General features: G+C 50.5%; 2 protein-coding genes and 1 long non-coding RNA gene across 8 annotated transcripts in view; 1 reads left to right on the forward strand and 2 right to left on the reverse strand.

Moving 5' to 3' along the window:
* Positions 1-250: 250 nt before the first annotated feature.
* Positions 251-10,664, reverse strand: Panx2 (pannexin 2). Of its 6 annotated transcripts, XM_040753996.1 has the most exons (5): positions 10,407-10,541; positions 9,208-9,412; positions 4,983-5,603; positions 2,087-3,550; positions 251-1,603 (listed from the first exon to the last, which is right to left on the reverse strand). In XM_040753996.1, exons 4-5 carry the CDS (start codon positions 3,372-3,374, stop codon positions 1,260-1,262), a joined length of 1,632 nt encoding a protein of 543 aa, XP_040609930.1. In that variant the 5' UTR covers positions 3,375-3,550; positions 4,983-5,603; positions 9,208-9,412; positions 10,407-10,541; the 3' UTR covers positions 251-1,259. The 6 variants fall into 6 exon arrangements, with proteins under 6 accessions (XP_040609930.1, XP_040609933.1, XP_040609932.1 ...); XM_040753999.1 differs by lacking the exon at positions 4,983-5,603; XM_040753998.1 differs by having other exon boundaries at positions 2,087-5,116.
* Positions 10,486-12,224, forward strand: LOC121142913. The gene is made up of 2 exons (XR_005880063.1): positions 10,486-10,623; positions 11,861-12,224. It is a non-coding gene; the product is annotated as an uncharacterized LOC121142913 (long non-coding RNA).
* A 4,386-nt stretch (positions 12,225-16,610) lies between these two features.
* The window catches only part of Mov10l1 (Mov10 like RISC complex RNA helicase 1), a 64,185-nt gene continuing 57,255 nt past the window's right edge, over positions 16,611-23,540 (reverse strand). Inside the window, exons 24-27 of the mRNA XM_005067076.4 lie at positions 18,423-18,530; positions 17,504-17,641; positions 17,238-17,357; positions 16,611-17,046 (exon numbers count right to left, since the gene is read on the reverse strand). Coding sequence (XP_005067133.1) covers positions 17,262-17,357; positions 17,504-17,641; positions 18,423-18,530 — 342 coding nt within the window. The 3' untranslated portion in view covers positions 16,611-17,046; positions 17,238-17,261. The remainder of the gene's footprint in view (positions 17,047-17,237; positions 17,358-17,503; positions 17,642-18,422; positions 18,531-23,540) is intronic.

The following is a 23,540-nucleotide window of genomic DNA, read 5'->3' on the forward strand; positions in this document are numbered from 1 at the left end:
CAGTAGCTAGGACACTATATCCCTCCCGAAAGCTCTCTTAATACTTTGCCCTCCCACAGTCCCACCGCCCGGCACCCCGTGGGCCCTCCTCACACCTCTGGGTGGAGGCCTGATGCTCTTGCATCTTGGGCTGCCTGGCCCTGCCCCACTGCTTCCCCAGTGGCTCCAAGAGATGCCCAGGTGTGGATGGGTGTTGCAGGCTGGGCAGGCAGCACTAGTACAGGGAGGCGGGGCCTCAAAGCACAGGGAGTTATCAGAATAGTATTTATTGATATGCTCAGTGCTACCTTGTTAATACTTCGTCACGTGGCGCGTGGCTGAGGTAATAGGGGTGGGGCCAGTGGGGCCTGGACTCCCGTGGGAAGCAGTCCAGCCAGCAGCTGGGGACCCGGGAGGGGGATGTGGTTATTGCGTTGTATTCCTTCCCTCGCTTGCACCCTGGTGCCTATGCCTGCTCTCACCCACTGCTCACGTGGGTGCCGCTCGCACGCTCACACACACTCAGGCTCACACTCACACCACGCCTGCCCCCTACTTGTTCATGAGCTTGCTTGTGTCTGGGAACTGTGCCCTCTGGCAAACTCAAGCACCCAGGCAGGTGCTTACACCCACCCCTGCGCACCCGCGCTCCACACCCACCCCTGCTTACGGCACTCTCTCTCACACACACACCACCCTCTGCTTTAAATGCACCTTAGTTCTCCTGGTGATAGATAGGCTCGTCAGTTACAGTAGTCATAGTAAAATAAAGTGTGTGTCGGGCTAGGAGGAGAAAGTGCATGTTGATTCGACCTGGGGCAGCCCTCGGGTCCCCCACCTGAAGGCATCAGGTCCCTCTGCAGGGGCCAGGCCCTTCAGTGAGTGACCCCTGGGGTGTGTCCTGAGGCCAGTGTCACCTTCCTCGGCATCCTCCTCACACACCCTAGGCTGGGCCCAAGTGGGTCTACTGAGTCGTCTCAGCACACAACAAAACCCACAAAATAAATAAATAAGCTCTCCCTCTTGTGGCCCAGCACACAGGGGGCGCCTGATGCCAGGATGGGCACTATACCCCCACCTTGCGCTCTAGCCCCAGACTGCACCTGTGGATGCCATGGTGAGCCAGGTGGAAGGCGTGCTGGGCCCCGTGGCATGCAGACAGGAGGCTGGGGGCGTAGGCAGTACTGGGTGAGCAGAGGTCATGTCTACTCAAGGCTAGACTCAGCTGGGCCATCCCTGGCTCATGCAGAAAGTTTTGGTGGCCTGGGAGGCTCTGCCCCTCAAAACTCCACAGTACTCACAACTGTTCTCGGCTCCTCGAAGGTGGCGATGAGGATCTGCTGGGGTGGGGGGATGGTGAGGAGGTCGCCCATGTCTGAGGGTGCACAGGGACCTCCTTCCTCCTCTTCCCGGGCCTCGTACAGCGTGCTGATGTGGAGCAGGGGGTGAGTGGCATTTCGGCTCAGGATGGTGAGGGGGTCAGGCTTGCCCAGACTGCCTGGTGACAGGGGGGCCGCAGCAGGACCCGCGGGGGGCGAGCAGACGTGAAATGGGCCCCCAGATGGAAGTCCTGGTAGGGCAGGCTCTGTGGGGTATGGGGTTTCCTTCTCGGGGGGCGGAGCATCTGCAAACAGGCAGGAACACAGGCATTTCACAATCTAGCTCATTCACTCCTACAGCCCTCCCAGTGTCAGCCATGGGACCTGCTGGGCCCCTAGCTTCCATGGATGACAGGCATCCCTGCACTCAGCAGCCTGCCTGGCTAGGCTCACTACCCAGGAATAGCAGCGCTGTTTGCTGAATGCCCACTTGCCGCTGCAGTGGCTTACATCTGCCTGAAGCCCTTATTGATCGTAGGAGATAGTCCCTGGTGGCAGCTGCTCTTTCTCGTCTTCCTCTGTCTTCCAGGAGCATCCAGACTCCTATTAAGCCTGCACCTCACCCTAGGAGCAACCCACCAGCTGGCCATGCTGTTACCAAGCGAGCTAGCTTGGTTGTCTCTGGTGTCTTATGCCCTGTGTCCCAGACACGGGGACTGCTAGTTCCCTGCTCAGGGCTCCCTGGGAATCTGCATCCAGTCCCATCCCCGACCTGCCTGGCTCCCTACCTTTGGTGGGTGCTGCAGCCAGACCCAGCCCACAATCTTCTGTCTGGGACAGGAAGCCACCTTCTTGGCTCCGGGAGGCTGGAAGGGCAGGGGGTACTGCTTCAGTCTTGGCCTTCTTGGTACCTAGGATGTAGGGATGTACATCCAAGGAGAAGTGGCGGGTATGTTTCTTGTCAGAGGCAGCAGGTGGGGCAGGGGAGGGGCCTGTATCACCTCCACTACCCTTGTAGTGGTGGGCAGCCCGGGCACCAGCATCCAGCAGCGGGGCAATAAGCGTGTCTGTGGCCGTTTTCCTGCGTACAGGCTTGGGCTTCTCAGCCTTGCTGTTTTCCACACGCATAATGGCCAGCTGCTCCTTGAAGGGCTGTGGCAGCGGGTTGCTGGTGGGGATCCACTTCATTTTCTTACGGGGCCGCTTGACCACGGGTGGCTCGGCAGAGCCGTCGGGCTCGGCAGGGTTGATGCTGGGGTCCACAGTCTGGATGCCCGAGTCCCGCACAGTGGGCGTGGCGTCATGGTTAGACTGAGCCAAGGCTGCCAGCAGCTGCCGCACCACATTGTCATACATGAGGTCGCTCTCGTTGGTGATGAAGTCCAGTCGATTGAGCGACTTGATGTGGTCACGGTTCTCGTTGCAGAACATGGCCAGGATGTTGATGTCGCAGAACTGCGAGCGCCGCCACTGCCGGCGCGTCTTGATGCCCACCTTGTGTAGTTTGTCAAAGATGAAGTTGCTCTTGCGGAAGATGAAGAGGTGGATGAGGTTGACGAGGATGATGAGGTTCATGAAGCAGAGCAGCACGATGTCCACACCGGCAATGATCCGCTGCAGTTGCACAGATGGCAGCTTGCAGTTGACACGCACCGTGGGCCCAGCGCTACCCACTGGCCCGTCAGGTGAGGCGCCCAGGGCACAGGTGAACTCATTCTGCTTCTGGGTGGCATAGTAGGTGCACAGGTAGGAGATGGGCACTACGCTGAGTAGCAGGATCAGTACATGCCGTGCCAAGTACAGCTTGGCCAAGAAGTTGCTGCGGCCCCGGCGCTCCAGGTACTTCTCGAACAGATTCTGCTCAGGGCTCTTCTCCTTCTCAGCGTTCTCGATGATCTCTCGCTTTTCACGCTCCGTGATGCCCGGCCCCTTGGACTGGATCTGCTTCTCAATCTTGGGGGCACGGCCCTCGGCTGCTCGGTGGTAGCAGTTGTCAATCTCCTGGAGCAGGAAGTTGAGCTCAGAGGTGAGGCGTGTGGAGGCCAGGAACTCCCAGCCGAGTGCGGGCACATACATGATGGCGGCAAAGGCCAGCAGTGCGTAGGGCAGGAACTTGTGCTCAAACAGCGATGGCCACAGGCTGGCATCCACGCCGGGCAGCGCATCCCGCAGCTCTGTCCAGCAGTAGCCACGGGCGTACAGCGCCTGGTCACGGGTGAAGTTGTGCGGAGTGTAACAGTAAATTGGTTCCTCTGAGGGTAGAGAGGAGACATGGGCTAGGGCAAGAGGTGGGACTGCTCTGAGAAAGACCAGGTCTTGGGATGAAGGGCATGGGATAGACCTGATTCCATCTCTGCTCAGACCCCTCCCCTGTGCAGGCGGCTGGGCTCTCTCTCATGTCCATGGCATACGAAAGCCCCTCCCATAGAGCTGCTTGCCTTATGCAGGGACTGCTGTTTCCAGATGGACCCACCCCTCAGGCCACTTTTCCCTCACTATGTCCTGGCTACAGTGTGGCATATATGGCTCCTGTCCTTACAAGTGGCTAGCCGGGGGTCAAGACCTGCTTGTATAAGCTGAGGAACTGACCAGTACCGTTTATCTAGTCTAGAAAGGCCACAGAGACTGTATGTACAGGACAAACCAAGGTCTAGAGAGGATAGACACAGGTTATGCTGAGCCAGTGTCCTCTCTTAGCATCCCACATGGACCCATTACCAGTCCCTGACACTGGCTTTGTGCTGTCAGGACTGGTGGCCTGGATGTTCCAACCTAGCCAGAGGCAGTCACAGAAGTCCAGACTCCATGAAAAAAATTGCCTATGACAGGTGAAAAGGGTCTCACAAGTGCCCCTGTCTGGGAAGAAAGGAAAAGTGGGAGCCTTGGATGCTGGTGGACAGTTAGTGAAGGCTCACTGGCTGGTCACATCTGCCAATGGACAAAGGGCCTGTCTGCACCTGCTTAAGTGGGCACACGCCCTGAAGCAAAGGATGTTACACATGCTCGCACCAGGCCACGAGCAGTCTCGAGCTGCAACCGTACGCTTTTGATTTGTTTTCAAAAACTTGGAGGCTCAAGGCCCACCAGACTGTGTCATGATCCCCAGGTACCAGACCGTGGCCACCTGTGGCATTAATCCAAGCCAACTCCTCCTTAGCTATCTCTCTTACCCTCAAGACTGGCCCCAGGGCAGGTCAGCTAGAAGCCTGGCTGGCTCTAGCTTAAAGCCCTTCGCCGGTGCTGAGATCAAGAGCTAACAGGATCTAACTGGCTAGCTAGTCTGTCTGAATCTAGCCTCGAGTTAATGTAGACAGGGAGATGGCAGAGACCCAGCCAGGCCAGCTGGAAGACTAATTTAAGAGTTTGAATATGGCCAGGCGGTGGAGGCACACACCTTTAACCCCAGTATCTGGGAGGGGGAGGCAGAGGCAGAGGCAGGCAGATGGATCTCTGTAAGTTCAAAGTCAGCCTGGTCTACACAGAGCATTCCAGGGTAGCCAGAGCTGTTACAGAGAAACCGTCTCAAACCCCTCCCCAAAGTTTGACTATGAAGTTTCCCATATAGGCTCATGGATTTGAACATTTGTGCCCATCCAGTGTTTTGCTAGATGTGTGGCATCTTTGGGAGCTGGGGGGCCTAGCTAGAAGCAAAGACTAGGGGAAGGCCACAACGGTTATATGCACCTCAATGTGAATGAGCTATGCCAGGAGCACTCGCCATGGATGGAGTCCCCTAGCCATATGTCTTCTCCTCATGTATTCCCTGAAACTGAACCAGACCAAATCCTTCCTCCGTTAGGTCGTTTCTGCCACGGCAACTAGAAAAATAACCAATACAGATGTTAATCACAGTTGATGCTTTCAGGGGTCCAAGAGGCAGGGGCTGCACATTCTTGGCCCCATTCTAACTTAGCCTAGGACCTTGGTCACCATTTGGGGGTATATCCATCTGTCTACACAGCCTCACATCATGGAAGCGTAAAGAAGTTTAGGGCTCAACAACTGCCAGAACATAACCCAGTCAAGTTTGTACACCAAAGGTAGGGCCTGTGTGGCCACGGGTCTTCCTCACATGGTCCTGGGAAGTATGGAGGGCTCCAGTAGAGGTGTGAGTGAACTAGACAGTGAGCCTTGCTTAGATGGCCAGGTACTGGGATTCCTCGAAGCGGGGGGCCATGCCCACATGAGAGGTGGCCACCTGGCCACGGTCAGGGATTGAAGAGGAGGCTACAGACAGTCAGGAAAAGCTGATCTCTTTAACCTGAGGTCCTGGAGGACAGGTATCCAGGCTGGATGAGCTGGGCTCTGAGGAGAGCAAACGGAAAGCAAAGGAATCAGCTCTCTTGGTTGAAAAAATGGAATTTTATTCATCTGCTTCCCCACACCCCCAAGGGCCCATCCCGTGGGGCCAACCTCCTCTTCCATTGGCCTGTGTCTGCAGAGGCACATGGTGCTTCTGACGGCAAGGCTGATGCCAAAGACCTAGAGGAATGTAGGTGTTCAAGCACGGCTTGCCACCAGAGGGTGGTGATGCTGTGGACTTGTCCTGCTGGGCCTGAACTGGGCAGGATGGCAGCTACCCAGGTACTGGACGCTCTGTCCAGATACAGTAGCTGCATGAGCTTCTCTGTCTGAGGCCCCTTTCGTGGGATTTCCTAGGGGTGATGAGGTCTTGCCTGAGTAAGTACAGGCAGGTACTCAAAGAGGAGACACAAAAGCTGGTCCATCCCAATGTCGACAGGGCTATCTCTGTAGAGTGCTGTTAAAGGGTCCTTTCCCCAGAGGATGGGAATGTGTGTACCTGGGTTGCTGGACACTCTGCTGCTCATGGGAGCACACTGAGAGTCCTAGTCAAGGAAACTACTTGTCAGTCAGACACTAGCTAAGACTGCCTACCCCATCACAGTGGCATGGAGTCAACAGCAGTAACCACGGAGCTCTAAATGCTTGTTGTAGCCTCCAAAAGAGCAGGTCTAAAAGAGCACAGGCCTTACACTATTTAGAATTCTGTGCAGGGTTGGGCTGAACTTGAGCCTAGACACATCTCCAGCCTACTCTTTGGGTCCAGCCTGCACGTAGCTCAGCTCACTTAGGCCTCTGTCACTTGTTGAAGGAAAACCTTTCAAGGGATCCCTGGTCTGCAGAGGCTGTTGCCTCTGGCCAGCTCACAGCTACCATTGCCCTCTGAGCTCCCCCTACCCCAGGACAGGTTCAAATCCATCCCAAACTCCTTCATGGTGGAATGGTAGCTCCCAAGATGACCACATTCTGATTTCTGAACCTTGTGACTGTGTTGCTTTGTGTAGTAAAAGGGACTCTGCAGCAGGGATTAAGGACTTTATAGGAGATGATCCTGGATGGCCTGAGTGGGACAATGCAATCACAAGGGTCCCTTTCAAAGGTAGGCAGTGGTAGACAGAGTGGGCCAAGTGATATGATGCAGCTAGGTCCTGAAGATAGCAGACTTGTCACTGGAAACTCTAGAAGGACTGTCCTACCCACAATTTATCCATATTGTAAAACTCACTTAGGATGTAGGGCAGATGCTTTTCTTAATTTTTAAACTTGTGTGTGTGTGTGTGTGTGTGTGTGTGTGTGTTAGGTGTGCTGTAGCATGTGGGTCAGGGGGTCAGGGGAAAACTTGTGGTATTGGCTCTCTCCTTCTACCCTGTGGATTCTAGGGATCAAACTCAAGTTGTTAGGCTTGGGGACAAGTAAGTTGTCTCACTAGCCTTGTTTGTTTGCCTTTTGGTGTGTGTCAGGTGCTGGGAACCAACCTAGGACCTCGAGAATGCTAAGCAAGTACTCTGCTGTCGAGCCACACCCTAGTCTTGTACATTGTTTGACGCCACTGCGTTTGTGCTCGCCTGTTCCAGCAGTGTGGGCAGATAACAGGTGGCCCTGGCTTCTTGCCAGCGGCCTGCCTCATGTGTGTATGCATATGGGGGGTTGTACTCCATCCTGGTACTTCCTGTAGTGGTGTGGGCGGATACTCCTGAGTGCTGCAGGCCTTGCTGGGGTAAGACCCATACCTGGGACAGAAAGGGCTAACTTTCAGGGGCAGGCTCACCATGAGACCCACCCTGCAGGGTAGGATGCCCAGGGAAAGGCCAGAGGCCAGGTGCAGGACTGCCTATAATTATCAGCATAGGACACTTTCAATTTTCCTTCTTTAAGGAAGAAAGAAGGAGACACATACTGGGTGACATCCCACTTCTGTGAGTTGGGTGGTCACAACCAGGTGATATCCACAAGTACCCCCAAGAACCGGGGACGTGACTATTTGACTATTTTAGGAAGAAGTTGTTGTTGACCTCTAAGCCTGGGTCTCAGCAATCTGGTGGCTCTTTGCCTCTCTCCCCGGCCCTCGCCCCTGGGCTTTGTGTACTGAGAGGCAGGGGTAGCTGTTTCACACTAGCCCTGACCCCATCACCAGCTGATCTCCAGACGGGAGTCCTCTGAGATTTTCCCAGGCCACCCCTACACCCTGAGCTCTAGCTCTAGCTCTCCTGGGTGGAGATCAACAGCGTTGAGCTCAAGGGAATTCATTTTAGCATAGCAGAACACACTATAAGGAGGGTATGCACACAGCACTGTCCACTGACATTCAGGATTGAATGCCCCTGTAGGCAAGACCTGGGTGCATGCAAATAAATAAATAAATATACAGATAAATAGTGGAGGAACCGTTGGTCACACTGGTCATAGTACTAGCAGTGGGGTGGCTGGCTTAAAACACCAGACACATACCTCACAGATCTGGAGGCCATAAGTCCAAAACCCTGCAGCAGGCCCCACTCAGAGCCCTGGCACAGGTTCTGAGTATCACCTGTCCTATCTTTTCCTGTGTTCTCCCAAGTGGTCCCCACACACTGACGGGCCTTGGGAGAAGGAACTACTAAGGCACCCTTTCCACACACCCGGTTCTCTTGCGCCTGAGGTCCCTGGGTGCGTCTAGCTTCTGTGGGGGGCAAATGGACGGTGAAAAGCCACAAGAAGTCACTGTGCTGTTCTGAACATCAGTCAAAGCCAAGAGAAGCAGTCAACGCTTCAAAACCATGCAGGAGGTCAAGAAGCACAAAGGGTCGGGTGAAGGCTGGTTGTTCACCTTTTCTATGCTCCCCGGGAAAGGGCAGGCTTACTGGCCGAGCACAGCTGTTTGCTCATGCTACGCAGGCGCTAGGACCCCTCCTCAGACCTGTGGTAGGACCAGCTTAACAGGGTAGATGGGCTGTGGGCCTCAGGTGGACACTTGCATTTCTGCGGGAAGGCACAAGGGGCCTGAAGGAACAGGTCCAGGATCAGGGCTGACTTTGGGGATATCCTGGCCGTTCCAGGCCCAGCTGGATACAGGGTGTCTGGAAGCCTCACAGGTGACAAGCTGGGCTGGCAGTGTCTGAGTATAGGGCTCACATCAAGGAAACACCAAGACGACCTGGTCCATGTGAATACCCACATCTGAGGCTGCCCTACTATGTGTGTCATAGACAGAGTTGTGTTCTCCCAAGTATCTGCTGAAGTCCTAGCCCTGTACCTGTGGACTGACAGAAACAGTCTCTGCAGGTGTAAACGGGATGACAGTGGAGTAGAGTAACCCCAACCCTATCGTGTCCTTGTAACTCAAGAGAGGGGCACAGACATGGGAATCCCCAATAGAGGACAGACACAGAGCTTGGGTGATGCCGCTTCAGGCCGCGGAATGACAGAGATGGCTTGAAGCTACCAGTTAATCAGGAAGAAAGGGCCCTTGTCATTCTCTAGGGCATTCAGAGAGAACTCAGTCCTCCCTGCACCTGGGTTTTTGGCTTCTAGCCCCCAGAACTGTGAAGTACACTTCTGCTGTTGTAAGTCAGCCACCCCATGGCTGACACTGTGACAGGCACGGCCAAAGGCCACTTTATGCACACACCTGGTGTGACTGGAGGCCCATTGTGCCCTCATTCCTCTGTCTTGCCTCTGGGGACATCTAATCCTGAGTGTCAGAACCTTTGGTGTACAAGGATGGAGAGCAGGAGAACTTCCTCCACCCTTGGGGTAGTGTCAAGCAGTCTGAAGGACGCCTCCTCTCAGGTTGGACATCTCTAGGTCCTGGAGTTTCCTGAAAGGTGAGGCACCTGTGGAGGATGGTGAAGAAGTGGATATCAAAATACCTGCTCTTGTTGCCCAGAGCTGCAGAGGGTGGAGCGACCTGCACCTCCAGAGGAACTCTGGAGCCCTGAAAGTCTTCTTCCTGCTATGAAACAGGCATCTCTGGGCCACAAATTAGACCTGTATATGTGCACAGCTAGGCCCGAGGCTCAGCTGCGCTCCAGGTGGGAGATGCTAGTCCCTGTCTCTGTGTGTCACCAGCAGGCAGTTCTCTGGTGCTTCTCATTGGTTTACTGCTCTGTGCTGCTCTGTGCCTTAGGCAGGGCTCACCATGCATGTGCACCTTCCTGGGTATGACCACAGCGCACCCACATGCTCCCTCTTTACCAGCCCCCCCAAAAAAACTTCAGTCTCTCTGTCTATTCAGTCTTCCCTGACCTGCCCCATCATCCACCCACACTGCCTTTGCCAGCCGAGGGTGGGCTCCTGGACCATCCTTCCTCCATGCCCTCCAAGACCAGCCATGTCTGGCCAGTTCTGCAGAAAACCATGGGAGGGGGGTAACTCAGAGCTCCTCAGGAATACCCTCACTTGTCTGTACTGTGAGCCCCATGAATCCCGTGAAGCATCATGGGATTTTCACTATCCCTGGGCAGTGGCTCTCAACACTTACAGCATCCTTCTCTGGTCCTCACTGGCTACTCCTTCAAGCCTTAGTTCACACTGACATTTTACAACTCAGACCCCGCGTCCCATTGACAGACCTCAAGGCTTGAGGCTGAAGGAATGGAAAGGCAAACAACAATAAAACAGAGGAGGGCTCTCCCGGAGGCCCTGTCTCGCTTCAACCCCTCATGCCAGACTGAGGTGCTGCCCAGGGTCTGTGAGGGGACCTGAGGGCAATGCCTCACCGCCTGGCCAGGTGGGTGCGGTCCAGCTGGAACGAGCTCCCTGGCGCTGCGAGCCAGCGCGCTCAGAGCGCCGGGCGCTAAACACCTGCGGACGCGCGCCCTGCCTCACCTGCGAAGTTCTTAGTGAAGACCAGGGTGACCAGCAGGATGGGTACCAGCACGGTGCCGATGGTGACCACGCGGTCGAACGGCAGTTCCAGCTTGAGCTGCAGCAGCAGCGCGGCCAGCGCGCCCGCCTTGTCGTCCTGCGAGCCAGGCAGGATCAGCTCCCTCAGCTTCTCGCCCGCCAGCAGCGCGGTCGCCATGTCCGCCGACTGCTCCAGGAGGTGGTGCATGGGGGGGCGGGGGCGCGGCCCGGCGGGGTACGGGCGGGGGGCGCGGGCGGGGCCGCGCGCCGGAGAGGGCGGCGGGGGGCGACGGGGACCGAGACCGCGGGGATGCGGGGCGCGGGGCGCCGGAAGCGGGATGTCAGCGGGGATGCGGCGGGGCTCGGGGGTCTGCCACCCCGTGAGAGGGGTCGGGCTGCCAGGGCGCCGGGCCGCCGCCGCCCCCTCCGTGCGCTGTAGCCGGCCCGCGCCCTGCGTCCCTCCCGGGGGCGGCGGCGGCTCTCCTGCCTGGGCCGCGCGGCCCGCTCCCGCCGGGGAGGGGGGCTGTTTACCTGCGGCAACTCCGCGGCGTGGCTCCGCCCCCAGCCCCCCCCACCTGCCACGTAGCTGCGGCGTTGGGGATGACTTTGCAAAAAAAAAAAAAAACAAAAATTAAAAATTAAAAGAAATGTAAATGAAATGAACAGAGTTCATAGTGACCATGCCCTAGCATCAGGGTTAGGCCGAGCTCCGGCTCCCCCTAACCTTGGGCACTGAAAGGGTAGATCGCCCACTGTGGGGTCAGCTCTCTTGCTCCTCCGGGCCCCGAACCCCTCATGACTGCAGAGGCTGCTCTGTGAGGTGTTGCAGACAAGGGCAGGAAATCTGAACCCCCTTCCCAGGCTAGAGCCTGCACATAAATATGGGGTGTCCTCTCCAAGGCTCCCATTTGCCTCTTTACTGCAGCCATGTCCCGGACCCAGGGGCACTCAGTTGAATGTTGTGAAGGGACATAGCCCGTGCGGATATGCTTGCTGACCCAGCATCTCTGCTGTTTCACCCACAGTCAACATTCATGGAGCTGGGCCAGCTGGGGGGGGGGGGTGGCTTCCAGCCACCACACTGACTGCCATCTGGGCCACCTGCATGTGCTTTCCTCAGGAGCTACTGTACCCAAACTTCTGTGGCCTTGGCCTCCTGAGGGGTTTCCCGGCTCAGTATCCTCCATCATTGTCTTTCTTGTTATTGTGTGTGCCTGGAGTAGTAACTTCCTTCAGTAACTATCCATTGGCTGTCTGGAAATAGCTCCAGACACCAAAGCAGAAATTGGAGGGGGCAACTTTCCCCTCTCTAGCCCGACTCTGACCCTTTTGGCTCTCAAGGCCCTTACCTGTGAAGAATGCATTCTTGCTTCCACAGATTTTACTTTTACCTTAGTCTCTGCTGTTATTAATTGCATCTCATTCCCCACTCCCAGGGTTCCTGGCTGTATTGAGATGTCCCAGTTACCTATGACAAGACCATCACTCCAGGGTTCCCTGTGCAGTCACTCTGAGGGCCTCTGAATATTCCCTGCACCCTCTTTGGCTTCTCAGAGGGCTACGCTGCTTACGCCCCATCATCCCACCTTCCAGAGCTCAGCATTGTTTCTTTGTTGCCCTTCTCTGATTGCACACTGAATGACCACTTCTGAGTGAATTCTTGTCTTTCTCTGACCTGCAGTTCCTTTATTTTCCAAATGTTGTCTCCTTTGTTAACTATTTGTGCATGCTTCTCCAAGGCCTTTATCTATCTACTCTGAGTGGAGAGTCTTGTTTTGTAAATAAATTACGTGTATAGGTGTTTTGCCTTTATGTATGCGTGTGCACCACCTGCCTGCTGTTGCCAGAGACCAGTAAAATGCCCTGGGGCTGAGGTTACAGACATTACAAGCTGCTAAGTGAGTACTGGGACTTGACTCAGGTCCATGGAGTTTTCCCCAGCACCCATGTCCACTAACAACAGTCTGCAATTCCAGTTCCAGAGACTGAATCCTTGCTCTGACCTCTGCAGGCACTACATGTAGGCAAAATACCCATACACGTAAAGTAATAAAGACAAAAATCAAAGAGTTTAAGTGGAGTTGCCCAATGATGGGGCAATGATGCCTCTACTAGACACCAGAGACTGACAAATAAAAAACCTAGTACCAGGAATGAATTTCCACAGACCCCAAAATATTACAGGCTACTACCATTGTTCTTAGTTACACTACCATTGTTTTTGTTATCCTCCAGAACTTGGTAGTGAGTTCCTTAGTGCTGGCTATACTATGCTTTAGTCATGAGATATGGGGAAATTAAGCCGGTGCTGATCTGGAAGCTTCATTTCTACTGGCTAATTTTCCCAGTGCAATAAGGTGCTAAGTACACTACCAGGAGAGAAAAGTAAACAACAGTCTTATCCAGCTGCGAACCCTGAGACCTGTAATAATGACTGTGGTACGACATGACCACTGGTGCAATATTGGTATAAACATCATGGGAATCACTGTTTTCTGATTAGATGTAAGCTCCACTTCACAATGTGAACCCCTGACCTGGAACCATTGTTGGGGCAAGAACCCGGGTGTGGCTAGATGCGTCACAGGCTCTGTGAGAGAACCCACCTACTATTATTCTGCTAAATGAGCATAGATTAATTAAATCTGATTAATTAATGCACCTTTCCACCCTCATCAATGAAGCTTCTATTTGCAGTAGGTAGTGATTAACACAGAGAGCCACAACTGGCCAAGATGCAGAGAGTAAGAGCCTGGAATTCTCAGACCTAAATCGGGGCTCGTACTGAGCTCACATCCTGTCTCCCGAGGCTCGGGGGTCATTGCTGAAGAGGGGGTGGGAAAAGTTTTAAGAGCCAGAGGTGGTGGATGAATACAAGGAAATAGTGTCCTCCAGACACAACAGGGCAGCTGTATATGAGAACAAACATCAATTTTGACAGCATGAGTAAGTCCCTCGAAAGCTCACTCTAGACTAAATGTCAGCATGGAGAGAAGAGTTAAACATGAAGTCTTACCACTAGCCAGGGAGCTACTGGCTATTGATAGCTGCTGAGGAGTCAAAGAATGTTGCCCTGATAAATGGACCACCTTCCAATGGAAGGCTACCCACCCAGTACATGGGCTGCACAAATTGGACTTTTATATGTGAAAAGGGGGACACCAAGTTGGGTGGGTAGAGTGTGGGGTAGATCTGGGAGGAATTAGGGGAATGGTGAGAATGAATAAAATACATTGTATGAAATTCTCAAAGAACTAAAAACAACAAAAAGCTTCATTTGGAACCATTGTAACTTTACCTCTATGTTTAGTTTTTACGAAATTGGCAACATTTGATTAGGCACTTACACAACTTTAAGAATGACAATACAGATGCAACTCTTGAGCCATGTTCAGCTTCATGGGATCACAAATGAAAGCAACTAGTACTTTCTGTATACAGATTTTCAATCTGAGAAGAGGTGAGCTCAGTAGGCAGAAGCCATTCCACACAACACACAATTCCATTTTAAATGTCCTAGACAAGCAGCATAGGGTTATTCCATTCTGAGTTGCTCTGTTCTCTCACTTGGGAGCTGACATTTCAGTATAAGGCCAGGTGCCTGCGGCAGTCAGGAGCATCAATCATTTTCTTGCGCTTCCTTGGTCAGAACTCATCACTTGTTTTCTGGGGCCATGGGTGATGAATGTGAAATTCCATTTTGGGTACAGAACAGAAAATATATGCCAAAAAGAAAAAAATTTCACATTTTCTTTCATACTAACCTACAAGCATATTTTGTACCGGGGTTCAAACCCAGGGAGAATGGAAATGCAAGCTCAAGGGGGAAAGCACATTTCTAGCTTTGGGGGATGTCCTTTGGTGGACACGGTGGTATAGAATGTTAGTGCATTTTCACCTCACATGAGACACTGATAGGTGGCTCTGTTTTGCCTTGGAATGGCAAGATTTACAATACGATTAGAATTGCAAGCAGCCTTTTAAAAATGAGAAACTGGGGCTGGAGGGATAGCTCAGTAGTTAAGAGCACTGGCTGAGCTTATAGAGGAACCAGGTTTGGTTCTTAGAACCCACATGGCAATTATCAAGCAACTGTAACTCCAGACGATCCTATGGGCTCTGCTGGCACTGCACATAAAACACCCACACACCACAAAGTGAGAATAAGTAAAATCTAAAAAAAGAAAAATGTAGTTAACTTAAAAATAAGCAAGGAAACCCATTTTCCAATTCCACTAGGGGGTATGTGTAGGGAAAAAGGGTCAGCCAAAGAAACACACTTTGGTCCTGCAACAAGAATCAAAGAAATGCACTCTGACCCTGAAACCAGTGCCAAAGAAACATACTTTGTCCCTGGAACTAGAGCCAGAGAAAAAAATACACCCTGCCCTAAAATTAGAGCCAAAGGGCTAAAAAGGACCAGTGAAAGAAACACATGTTGGTCCTGAAACTAGAGCCAAATCTGACCCTAAACCCGTGCAGAAAACTAACCGATCCCTGAGCAGATCTGGCCAATCTGAGCTCAGGGATTGAAATCTCCCTGGAAAAACTGTGCCCCCTAAGAAGCCCTATATAAATAGGCCTGTGACTGTCCAGCTGCCTCCTTCCACCCTGGCAGAGGCAGCCACTCTCCTGGATTCTTCCCTCCCAATAAATCTCTTGAATGAGTTTTGGGTGAGACCTTCTTTCACTTCACCAGGAAAACCCTTCCCTGCTGGAGCAGAGCTGATACACTGGGGAAACCTTTCCCTGGAGCAGGACAGTAAGCTGCTACACTCACTATGACCTGTGGTATTCCTTGGCTCCCGAGTACCAGAATGCCTTTCCATCCAAGCTGTGACACTCAGTATTCTTTGGCTCCCGAGTGCCAGAATTCCTGTCCATCAGATTGTTGTAACACCTACAGTATGATCAAGTTTGAAGCCTGTGCCTACCTGCCTACAGGTGCTGCTGGTCCTTGCTTGGCAGGTGGTCACACTGGTCTGGGTAGTGTCATCCCTGAGAGCAGGGCCTTCTAAACTCTTATTTTCTGTGGCTTCCTTCCCTCACATCATCCAGGCTGCTGCCTGCTCTGTATAAGGTCCTCTATAGTGATTCCTCCTGGCTTCTATTCCTAACTGCCATGATGCTAATCTCTGCCCATCTTTTACATTCTCTGCCTGAGGAAAGCACCTTGTACATTGTGGTCCTCAGGGGGTAGAGGCCCTTGAAAATTCCTCTGTGGGGATTATCCCTCTGTCCCCATCTCTGTGCTCCAGCTAGCCAGGTCCAGTCCCTTGGGATGGAGGGAGAATACTGTTAACAGAATGGGTGTAGGCTTTTAGAGCAGAAGCCTCTGTGGGGATCTCTTTTGCACTCAGGACCTGGGCATGGGCTCCATCATTCCTGTCCTGTGTAGTAAGGGGTGCTGCAGGACTGAAGGAGCCAGAAGACCCTCATCAGGGAGATAGTCCTCACCTGCACAAAAGGTCTGAACCCCACACTGCTCTCCATGGGTTCTGAAAGACCCAGCCTTCAAGTGCAAGTCTTTGGGCAGCAGTTCCTATAGTAGACCATAGCAGAGCCATAGCACCTGATCTGGTCTCTCTCCTAAGCTAAGGGAGGAGGCTTGGTGAAAATTTACTTCTTTGCTTGGTGTCTCTAGAGCACAGACTTGGAAGTCCAGTTTGGTCCATCAAGGAGCCCATCTCACCGAACCCATGAAGGCTCTTAGAAGTTGACATCTACTTGAATGCAGGAACAGGCTAGGGAGGACATATAGGGCTCTAGTACAGGCCCTTACTGACTGCCCTTTTCCAGAAATACTGGGGTCTAGATGAGCCTGGTTCCACCCAATGCCCTTCTCAGTCCTCAGTGGTGGCCTGTAGTTCTCAGGTGAATGGAACTGGTGGCTTGTCCTGCTGTTTCTTACACATCGGGATCAGGATAGAGCAGGTGATGGTGGAGCCAACTCCAGAGATTATAGCCAGCAGGGTGCAAATGAAGACAAAACTCTTATCACACATACAGGCATTCAGACACAGAAAGGGGCCCTGGGTCATAGCATGAATTCTAATTGGTCTTAATAATAAAAAAAATTAAAATAAAAAATGATAAAAAAAAATAAAAATAAAAAAAACCCAGAGTTGGATATCAGGGTAAACACTGAAAGATCAGAGAGACAAAGGAGCAAGCCACAGCCATCTCTTACTTCACCAACTTCTCAGCTGGAAAGGGCATGAGCTCCAAGCAAGCTTTATTTGTTAGAGCACAAACAAAATATCACCACACTGGGTTACTGGAGTGTTTATTTGGGTGGAGGGTAGTGGCAGTGACTGCCCACTGGCAGAAACAAACTGTTGTGAACCAAGGTCAGCACAAGGAAGCAGGAGCAGCTGAGCTGACTCAGTGGTCCCACACATACAAAGTTCAGTCTTGAGACCAGGAAACCACAAGAGACATAGAAGACTGAAGCATGACTGGACCTACGGGTCTGTAGGGTGAGGTGCGATGTCTCCCTGTTGTAGCTGCTGTGCATCAATGGGTCAGACTCTTCTGTGTCCCACAGATCCGGACACTGGAGAAGCGAGCACCTGGAACCACAGTCTTTCCTCCATGGTCTTTTACAGGGTGCTTTGTTTACCTGTTCAGGTACACAAGAGTAGGGTGACATTGACCACTAAAGTCCAGGACAGTGGCTGCTGCAGCCCAGGGGTCAGGAAAAGTAAAAAAAAAAGCATCCAGGCTGGTCCTGAGGCTTCAGTGGGTTTGGATGCATGAAGTCTTGAGGGAGAAGTAGTATAGAAGGGTTGGGGAGTCCTAAAACCAGCTCACCTTTTAGGAAGTAGACAAGAGTGCTCACTTTTGGAGAGCCTGCAGTTCAGGAGGTAGATCACACCCTGTGTAGACCCCATTAGTAACACTGTATTCTAGCAGTGCTCCAAAACAGGGATCCTGATGAAAATGAAGAAGCAAGTGAGTGAAGGGCCCAGAGTCTCCTGGTGCCAGGTACATGTTTGACCTCAGAAGTCATTTCCTGTAACCTGTACCCTTCCCTTCCCCCATCAAGACAATGGCAACCCAGTGTTCTGCAAACTCACTCTGACAAGCACATGAGGGTTTCCCAAAACAATAAGCAATGCTTTGGGTCTTGTGATTGCAACATTAAATCTTTTTGAATTGGACAGGAAACCCAAAAAATAACGGTCATCTTCAAATCTATCTTCATTTGACCGCACCTAAAAGACATAAAGATGAATAAAAATGGTATTTTGAGGTTTTTATCCTTGATACACAAAAACTGAGAGGTTAAGCAGCAACATGACTTTTATTTGTGTATAAAAAAATGAGTCAGGGTTGATATTCTGTCTGCAGACAGGGAGCTAACAAGTTATGTATGGTCTGGGTAGATGGTGTTCTTTTTTTTTTTTTTAATCTGAGTTTTCTGTCAGTAATTAGCATGTACTTGCAATGGGGATACTTTAAAGATTAAAAGACAGTGGTTTGAGAGTTAAGCTGTCCTTGTGGGGTGAGGTAAAAATCAGTTCTGGGGGCTTCTTTTGTCATCTGTCCCCCTCTGCTCTCTTCAGCTGTCTTTCACTTTTTTTCAATTTCCTTTGGTTTTTTTTGAGTCAGGCCTCACTATGTAGCCCTGGCTGTCCTGGAATTCACTATGTAAGCCAGGGGGCTTCAAACACAGAGGGATTCGCCTGCATCTGCTTCCCAAGTGCTGGGATCAAAGGCCTGCGCCACCACACTATGTTATTCCTCCTCCATGCACTGGCTATTTCTTCCTAGATCCTTTTTACTTGGACTCCTGATCTTTGGGGTTTTATTAAACCATGTATTATAGTCACCACTTTTGGAAACACATGAGTCTAGTAAGAGTCTCTAGCCTGTAGTGCAGTGATCTGTCACATTGGGGTTCAGATTCTTCCATTTTACTTGAACGTATCTATAACTCATTAAATAATCAGCAATTTCAAGCACATGCCAGCTGGCCTCAAACAGAGCACTTACAGTGGAAATGACAATGACCAAATACTCTTGACCCTGGAACTCCTCAACTGAGCCAACCTTTATGTCAGTCAAATCCACATTTCGCAGAAGAATTTTTATTTTCTCCACCTTTAAAACAGAAGACCAAAAATAATATTGTAAAAATCAAGATATATTCCTATTAGAGTCAAACCAAATGCTATTACGGTTTGGGTCTGCAATGCGCCCCCTCTCCCCACTCATACTTCGAACACTTGGTACACAGCTGGAGGCACTATTTTGGGAAGCTGTGCAACTTCTAGAAAGTGAGGCTCAGTTGGCAGAAGTAGTTTTCTGAGGGCTGTTGAAGGGCCTTTCTAGCGCTGCTTCCTAGTCCTGTGATGTGAACAGTCTCTGACACATGGTCTGCTGCCATGAATTAAGCTATTCACCATGACTTCCCTACCATGGTGGACTGAAATTCTCTGATATCATGAACCAAAACAAATCCTTTCCTCCCTCACTGAATTGTTTTGTCAGGTAGTCTCAAGGTGACATGGGAATAACTAACACAGAAAATTAGTATGAGAGAAGTGTGTCCATTGCTATGACTAACCCTAACCATATCATTCTTGGACCTTTGCAGCTGGTTTGCAGGAGGAGTTTAGAAACATTGTGGACTGTGGGCTATAAAAGTGCTAGCATGCGGTAAACACAGCTTAACGGAAGATTCTGTTGGAGTTTGGAAGAACAGAACGTTAGAATGTGGACAGTTCCATCAACCATGGACCAAGAATTCAAAAACAGAAGCCTATGGAGCTCTTCTCATTCAAAACACCACAGATGCCCTAAAGCTTTCTCATGTGAGGCTTAGGAAGACACACAGGGGCCATATGGCCAGATGCAGAGCCTGGGACACCATTAATACATCTCCCCACTGCTGGCTATCACACTGTGGTTTTGTAGCCTAAAGTAAGTGGAGCTCTGCTGTGGTTTACAAATCTTCACTCTAGTATGAGAACCTCAAATTCAGTGAAGTGTTTTAGTCTTCAGCATTTTTGTTGTGATCTATTTGTCCACATTTTTAATTATTCAAGCCCTTCTTCAGATCATGCGGGAACATGCAGGGGATTTGAGGAGCATGTTCTAAGTTACAGTTGCTTTATCACAGTGATGCACACCATTCTCAGACCACACTGCTGCAGCTAAGCACCCTTGATGCCAATGCAAAGGCTCCATGGGGTGGGGGTGATGCTGGAGAATTCAGTCAGCCTTTCTGGCTCCTTCCAGCAGGGCTACACTGGGGCAGTTGCTCCAGTTTTGTGACAAGTGGACATTTGAGTAATGATTTTTCTCTTCCTTCCTTCTTTCTCTTCCTTCTCCTTCTTCTCCTCCTTGTCTTCCTCTCCTCCTCCTTTTTTTTTTTTCAAGACAGGTTTTCTTTGTGTAGCCTTGGCTGTTCTGGGACTTGATCTGTAGACCAGACTAGCCTCAAACCCAGAGATCCACCCATCTCTGCCTCCTGAGTGCTGGGATTAAAATCATGTGCCTCCACCACTGGCAACCTGGTTTCTTGCTTATCAGCAGATCTGATCATCAATTTGGGGTCACTTGCTTTCTCCTGGCAAATGAGTGACACTTACATACTCTATTCTGGCCTCCTTGGGACAGTAATCATGTGGTACACAGACATATATGCAAGCAAAATACTTGTACACATTAAAATCATAAAATAATGAAATAATTAGTTCACCATAGAGACCCTGGACTAATTTACTATGCTGAACAGCTGTGCAGTGACCAAGATCAGTGTGGAAGGAAAGATGTTCAGCCTAGATCAATGCAATCTTGAGGATCTAGCTGAGCCTCAAGGGCAAGTTGATGCCATGTGGCACAGGGCCAACCTGATGTCACATGATCTGTTTCCCCATGGATGTCTACTAGTACCCATGAAGGGCTTTAAGTAAAAACAAGATCTAGGCAAGATCAGTGACAACTGAGTGAGGAGACAGACAAGTCTACTCCCACAAAGCAACCATAACTTGCACGTCAGTGTTCTGGAAATAATCACAGTCTAGCATGTGTTAATGCTACTCAACTTTGGGTATGAACAATGGGAGTCTGTGCTCTGGTCTGTGAACTCTTCCATAGGGCTGTAACTTCACAGACAAGCAGGCATGGGGAGCCAAGAGCTCTATTCGAGGGCTAGAAAGATATTTCAGCTACTAAAAGCTAGGCTCACAACCAAAAACAATAAAAGAAAAGAGTTGGGTTCCCAGCATTAACAGCTGTCTCTCGTGTTTAAAAAAAAAGAGCTCGAGGTGGGGATGAGTGTATTAATGGCTGAGGCTGTATTCATGGCTGAGGAGACACAGCAGAGCCCGGTGGGAAGCAGCAGCTTGGGAAGACTCAAATGACCTGAGGTCTGCACTGAAAGGTGCCTGAGGATACATATTTAGTGAATGGCAGCCATACTCACTCAAGATGATAAGCATGCCCTGTGTCTTTATTGGGGAATTGCATTCAGTGATATTGAGAGATATTAATGACCAATGAGTTAATTTCTGTTTTGTTGTTGTTGGTGGTGGTTGGTAGTGTGTGCACGCATCCCTTCTTTTGGTTTTGCTGGAGTGAGATTATTTATTTCCTGTGTTTTCATGTGTGCACTTAACCTCTTTGGGTTGGAGTTTTCCTTTAGGGGTCTGACATAGATCCTCCACATATATGTTATGGTTGTGTAGCTTGGTGTTCTTGTGGGGCTCTTAACATTGGGAAGGGGGAGGCTGGGCGGTGGTGGTGCACGCCTTTCATCCCAGCACTCGGGAGGCAGAGGCAGGTGGATCTCTGTGAGTTCGAGGCCAGGCTGGACGGACAGTCTCCAAAACAATACAGAGAAACCCTGTCTCGTAAAACCAAAAAAACAAAAACAAAAACAAAAAAACAAAAAACAAAAAAAACATTGGGAAAGGGGAGGCTGCCTCTGCTTCTTTTGCCTGTTTTTGGGACCCATTTCCTCCTATTCCTCCTACTGTGTTGCCTTATCCAGCTTTAATATGAGGGAATGTACCTAGTTTTATTGTAACTTTTTTTGTTTTTGTTTTCGTTTTCGGTTTTTTTTTTTTTTTTTTTTTGCGAGACAGGGTTTCTCTGTATTGTTTTGGAGGCTGTCGGTCCAGCCTGGCCTCGAACTCACAGAGATCCGCCTGCCTCTGCCTCCCGAGTGCTGGGATTAAAGGCGTGCGCCACCACCGCCCGGCTTAATCTCTCTTTTTTTTTTTAAAGATTTATTTATTTATTACGAACTCAACACCCTGCCCCCATGTACGTCTACACACCAGCAGAGGGCACCAGATCTCATTACAGATGGTTGTGAGCCACCATGTGGTTGCTGGGAATTGAACTCATGACCTCTGGAAGAGCAGTCAGTGCTCTTAACCTCTGAGCCATCTCTCCAGCCCCTGTTTTTGTTTTTCAAGACAGGTTTTCTCTGTGTAGCTTTGGAGGCTGTCCTGGCACACGCTCTGTAGACCAGGCTGGCCTCTGACTCACAGAGATCCTCCTGCCTCCTGAGTGCTGGGATTAAAGGTGTGAGCCACCAATGGCCCGTTTATTGTTAACTTGATATACCATGTTTGGTTGATATCCCTGGGAGGCCTGCCCTTTTCTGAAGGGAAATGGAGAAGTGGATCTGGGGGAAGAGGAGAGGTGGGGGGAGGGCTGGAAGGAGAGGAGGGAGAAGATGTATGTAATAGGGTGCAGTAATATATGAGAGAAGAATAAATGAAAAAGAAAAAGAACATATGGACTTGGGCTTGAGTCAGCTGCACTGCAACATCGAGATGAAAGATGCTGTTTCCAGAGATCAGTGTGGCCAATGGCTCCAGACTAACCAAGGAGAAAAGGTAGCCTAGCACTGACTGCTTGAGTGCTCCTAATCAAACTATTGTTATCGCTATGCCCAGAATACATGTTCATTCTCATCTCCTCAGAAAAGAGACTTTCTTAACACACATCAGCACGCTTTCAACACAGACCATGTGCTCTCTCAACTGCCTGTGCAATCAACCTTTTGTTCAATGCTCTAGGGTCTCTCTCCTGAGCTTTGGTGGCTTGTATACCATAGGGAAGGAACTCCTGAAACTTGTGTTTGGTATGGAGGGTACTTCTAACCACAGTATAGCTTCACAACAGGTAAATAAACAGACAGTTTCTGGTTGTTATAACCTACAGAGAGCTTTACAGGGCCAGCAGTGCTTGCTGCCTTATAATCTCTGTGGAAGGGTTACCCTTACAAATGCCAACAGCATTCATTTCCTTTGAGAAATACAGGCTAAAGGCTGGGGTGGTCAGCCTTTTCTTTTATTGAGACAGGTCCCCCGCCCTACAGCCCACATTGGCCTAGAACGTAAATAACCCAGACTAGTCACTAATAATCCTCCTGTCTTAGTCTTCCAAGAGCTGTTACTAAAGATATGGACTACACATACAAAGATGTGTATGTGTTCTTTATTGTTATTACTATTATTATGATTGTTATTACTGAGATGGGGGCCTCAATATATAACCCTGGCTGGCCTTGCTCTCAGAGATCCTTTTGTCAATTCCTCCCAAGTTCTGGGATTGAAGCTGAAAGTTTTTTGTTTTCTCTTTTTCTTTTAAATGGCTTTTTAAGACAGGATTTCTCTGTGAAGCCGTGGCTGTTTTAGAACTCTGTACACTCGGCTGGTCTCAAATTCAAAGATCCGCCTGCCTCTGCCTCCCGAGTGCTGGGATTAAAGGTGTGTGCCACCACCGCACAGCTCTTTCTTTCATTTATTTTATATGAATGCTCTGTTGACTTTATGTCAGAAGAGGGCATCAGATCCCACTATAGATGAATGTGAGCCATCATGTGGTTGCAGGGAATTGAACTCAGGATCTCTCAAAGAGCAGCCAGTGTGCTTTTAACCACTGAGCCATCACTCCAGCATCCCCCTCCCGAAGGCTTTTTCCTTTTTTTTTTTTTTCGAGACAGGGTTTCTCTGTGTAGCTTTGGAGTTTATCCTCAAACTCAAAGATCCACCTGCCTCTGCCTCCCCAGTGCCGATTTAAAGGTGTGTGTCACCACGGCCCGGCTGAAAGCTTTTTTTCTTTTTTCTTTTTTTAAAGATTTATTTATTT

The sequence above is a fragment of the Mesocricetus auratus genome, unplaced genomic scaffold (genome assembly GCF_017639785.1).
Source record: "Mesocricetus auratus isolate SY011 unplaced genomic scaffold, BCM_Maur_2.0 Super-Scaffold_100010, whole genome shotgun sequence".
Lineage (NCBI taxonomy): Eukaryota > Metazoa > Chordata > Mammalia > Rodentia > Cricetidae > Mesocricetus > Mesocricetus auratus.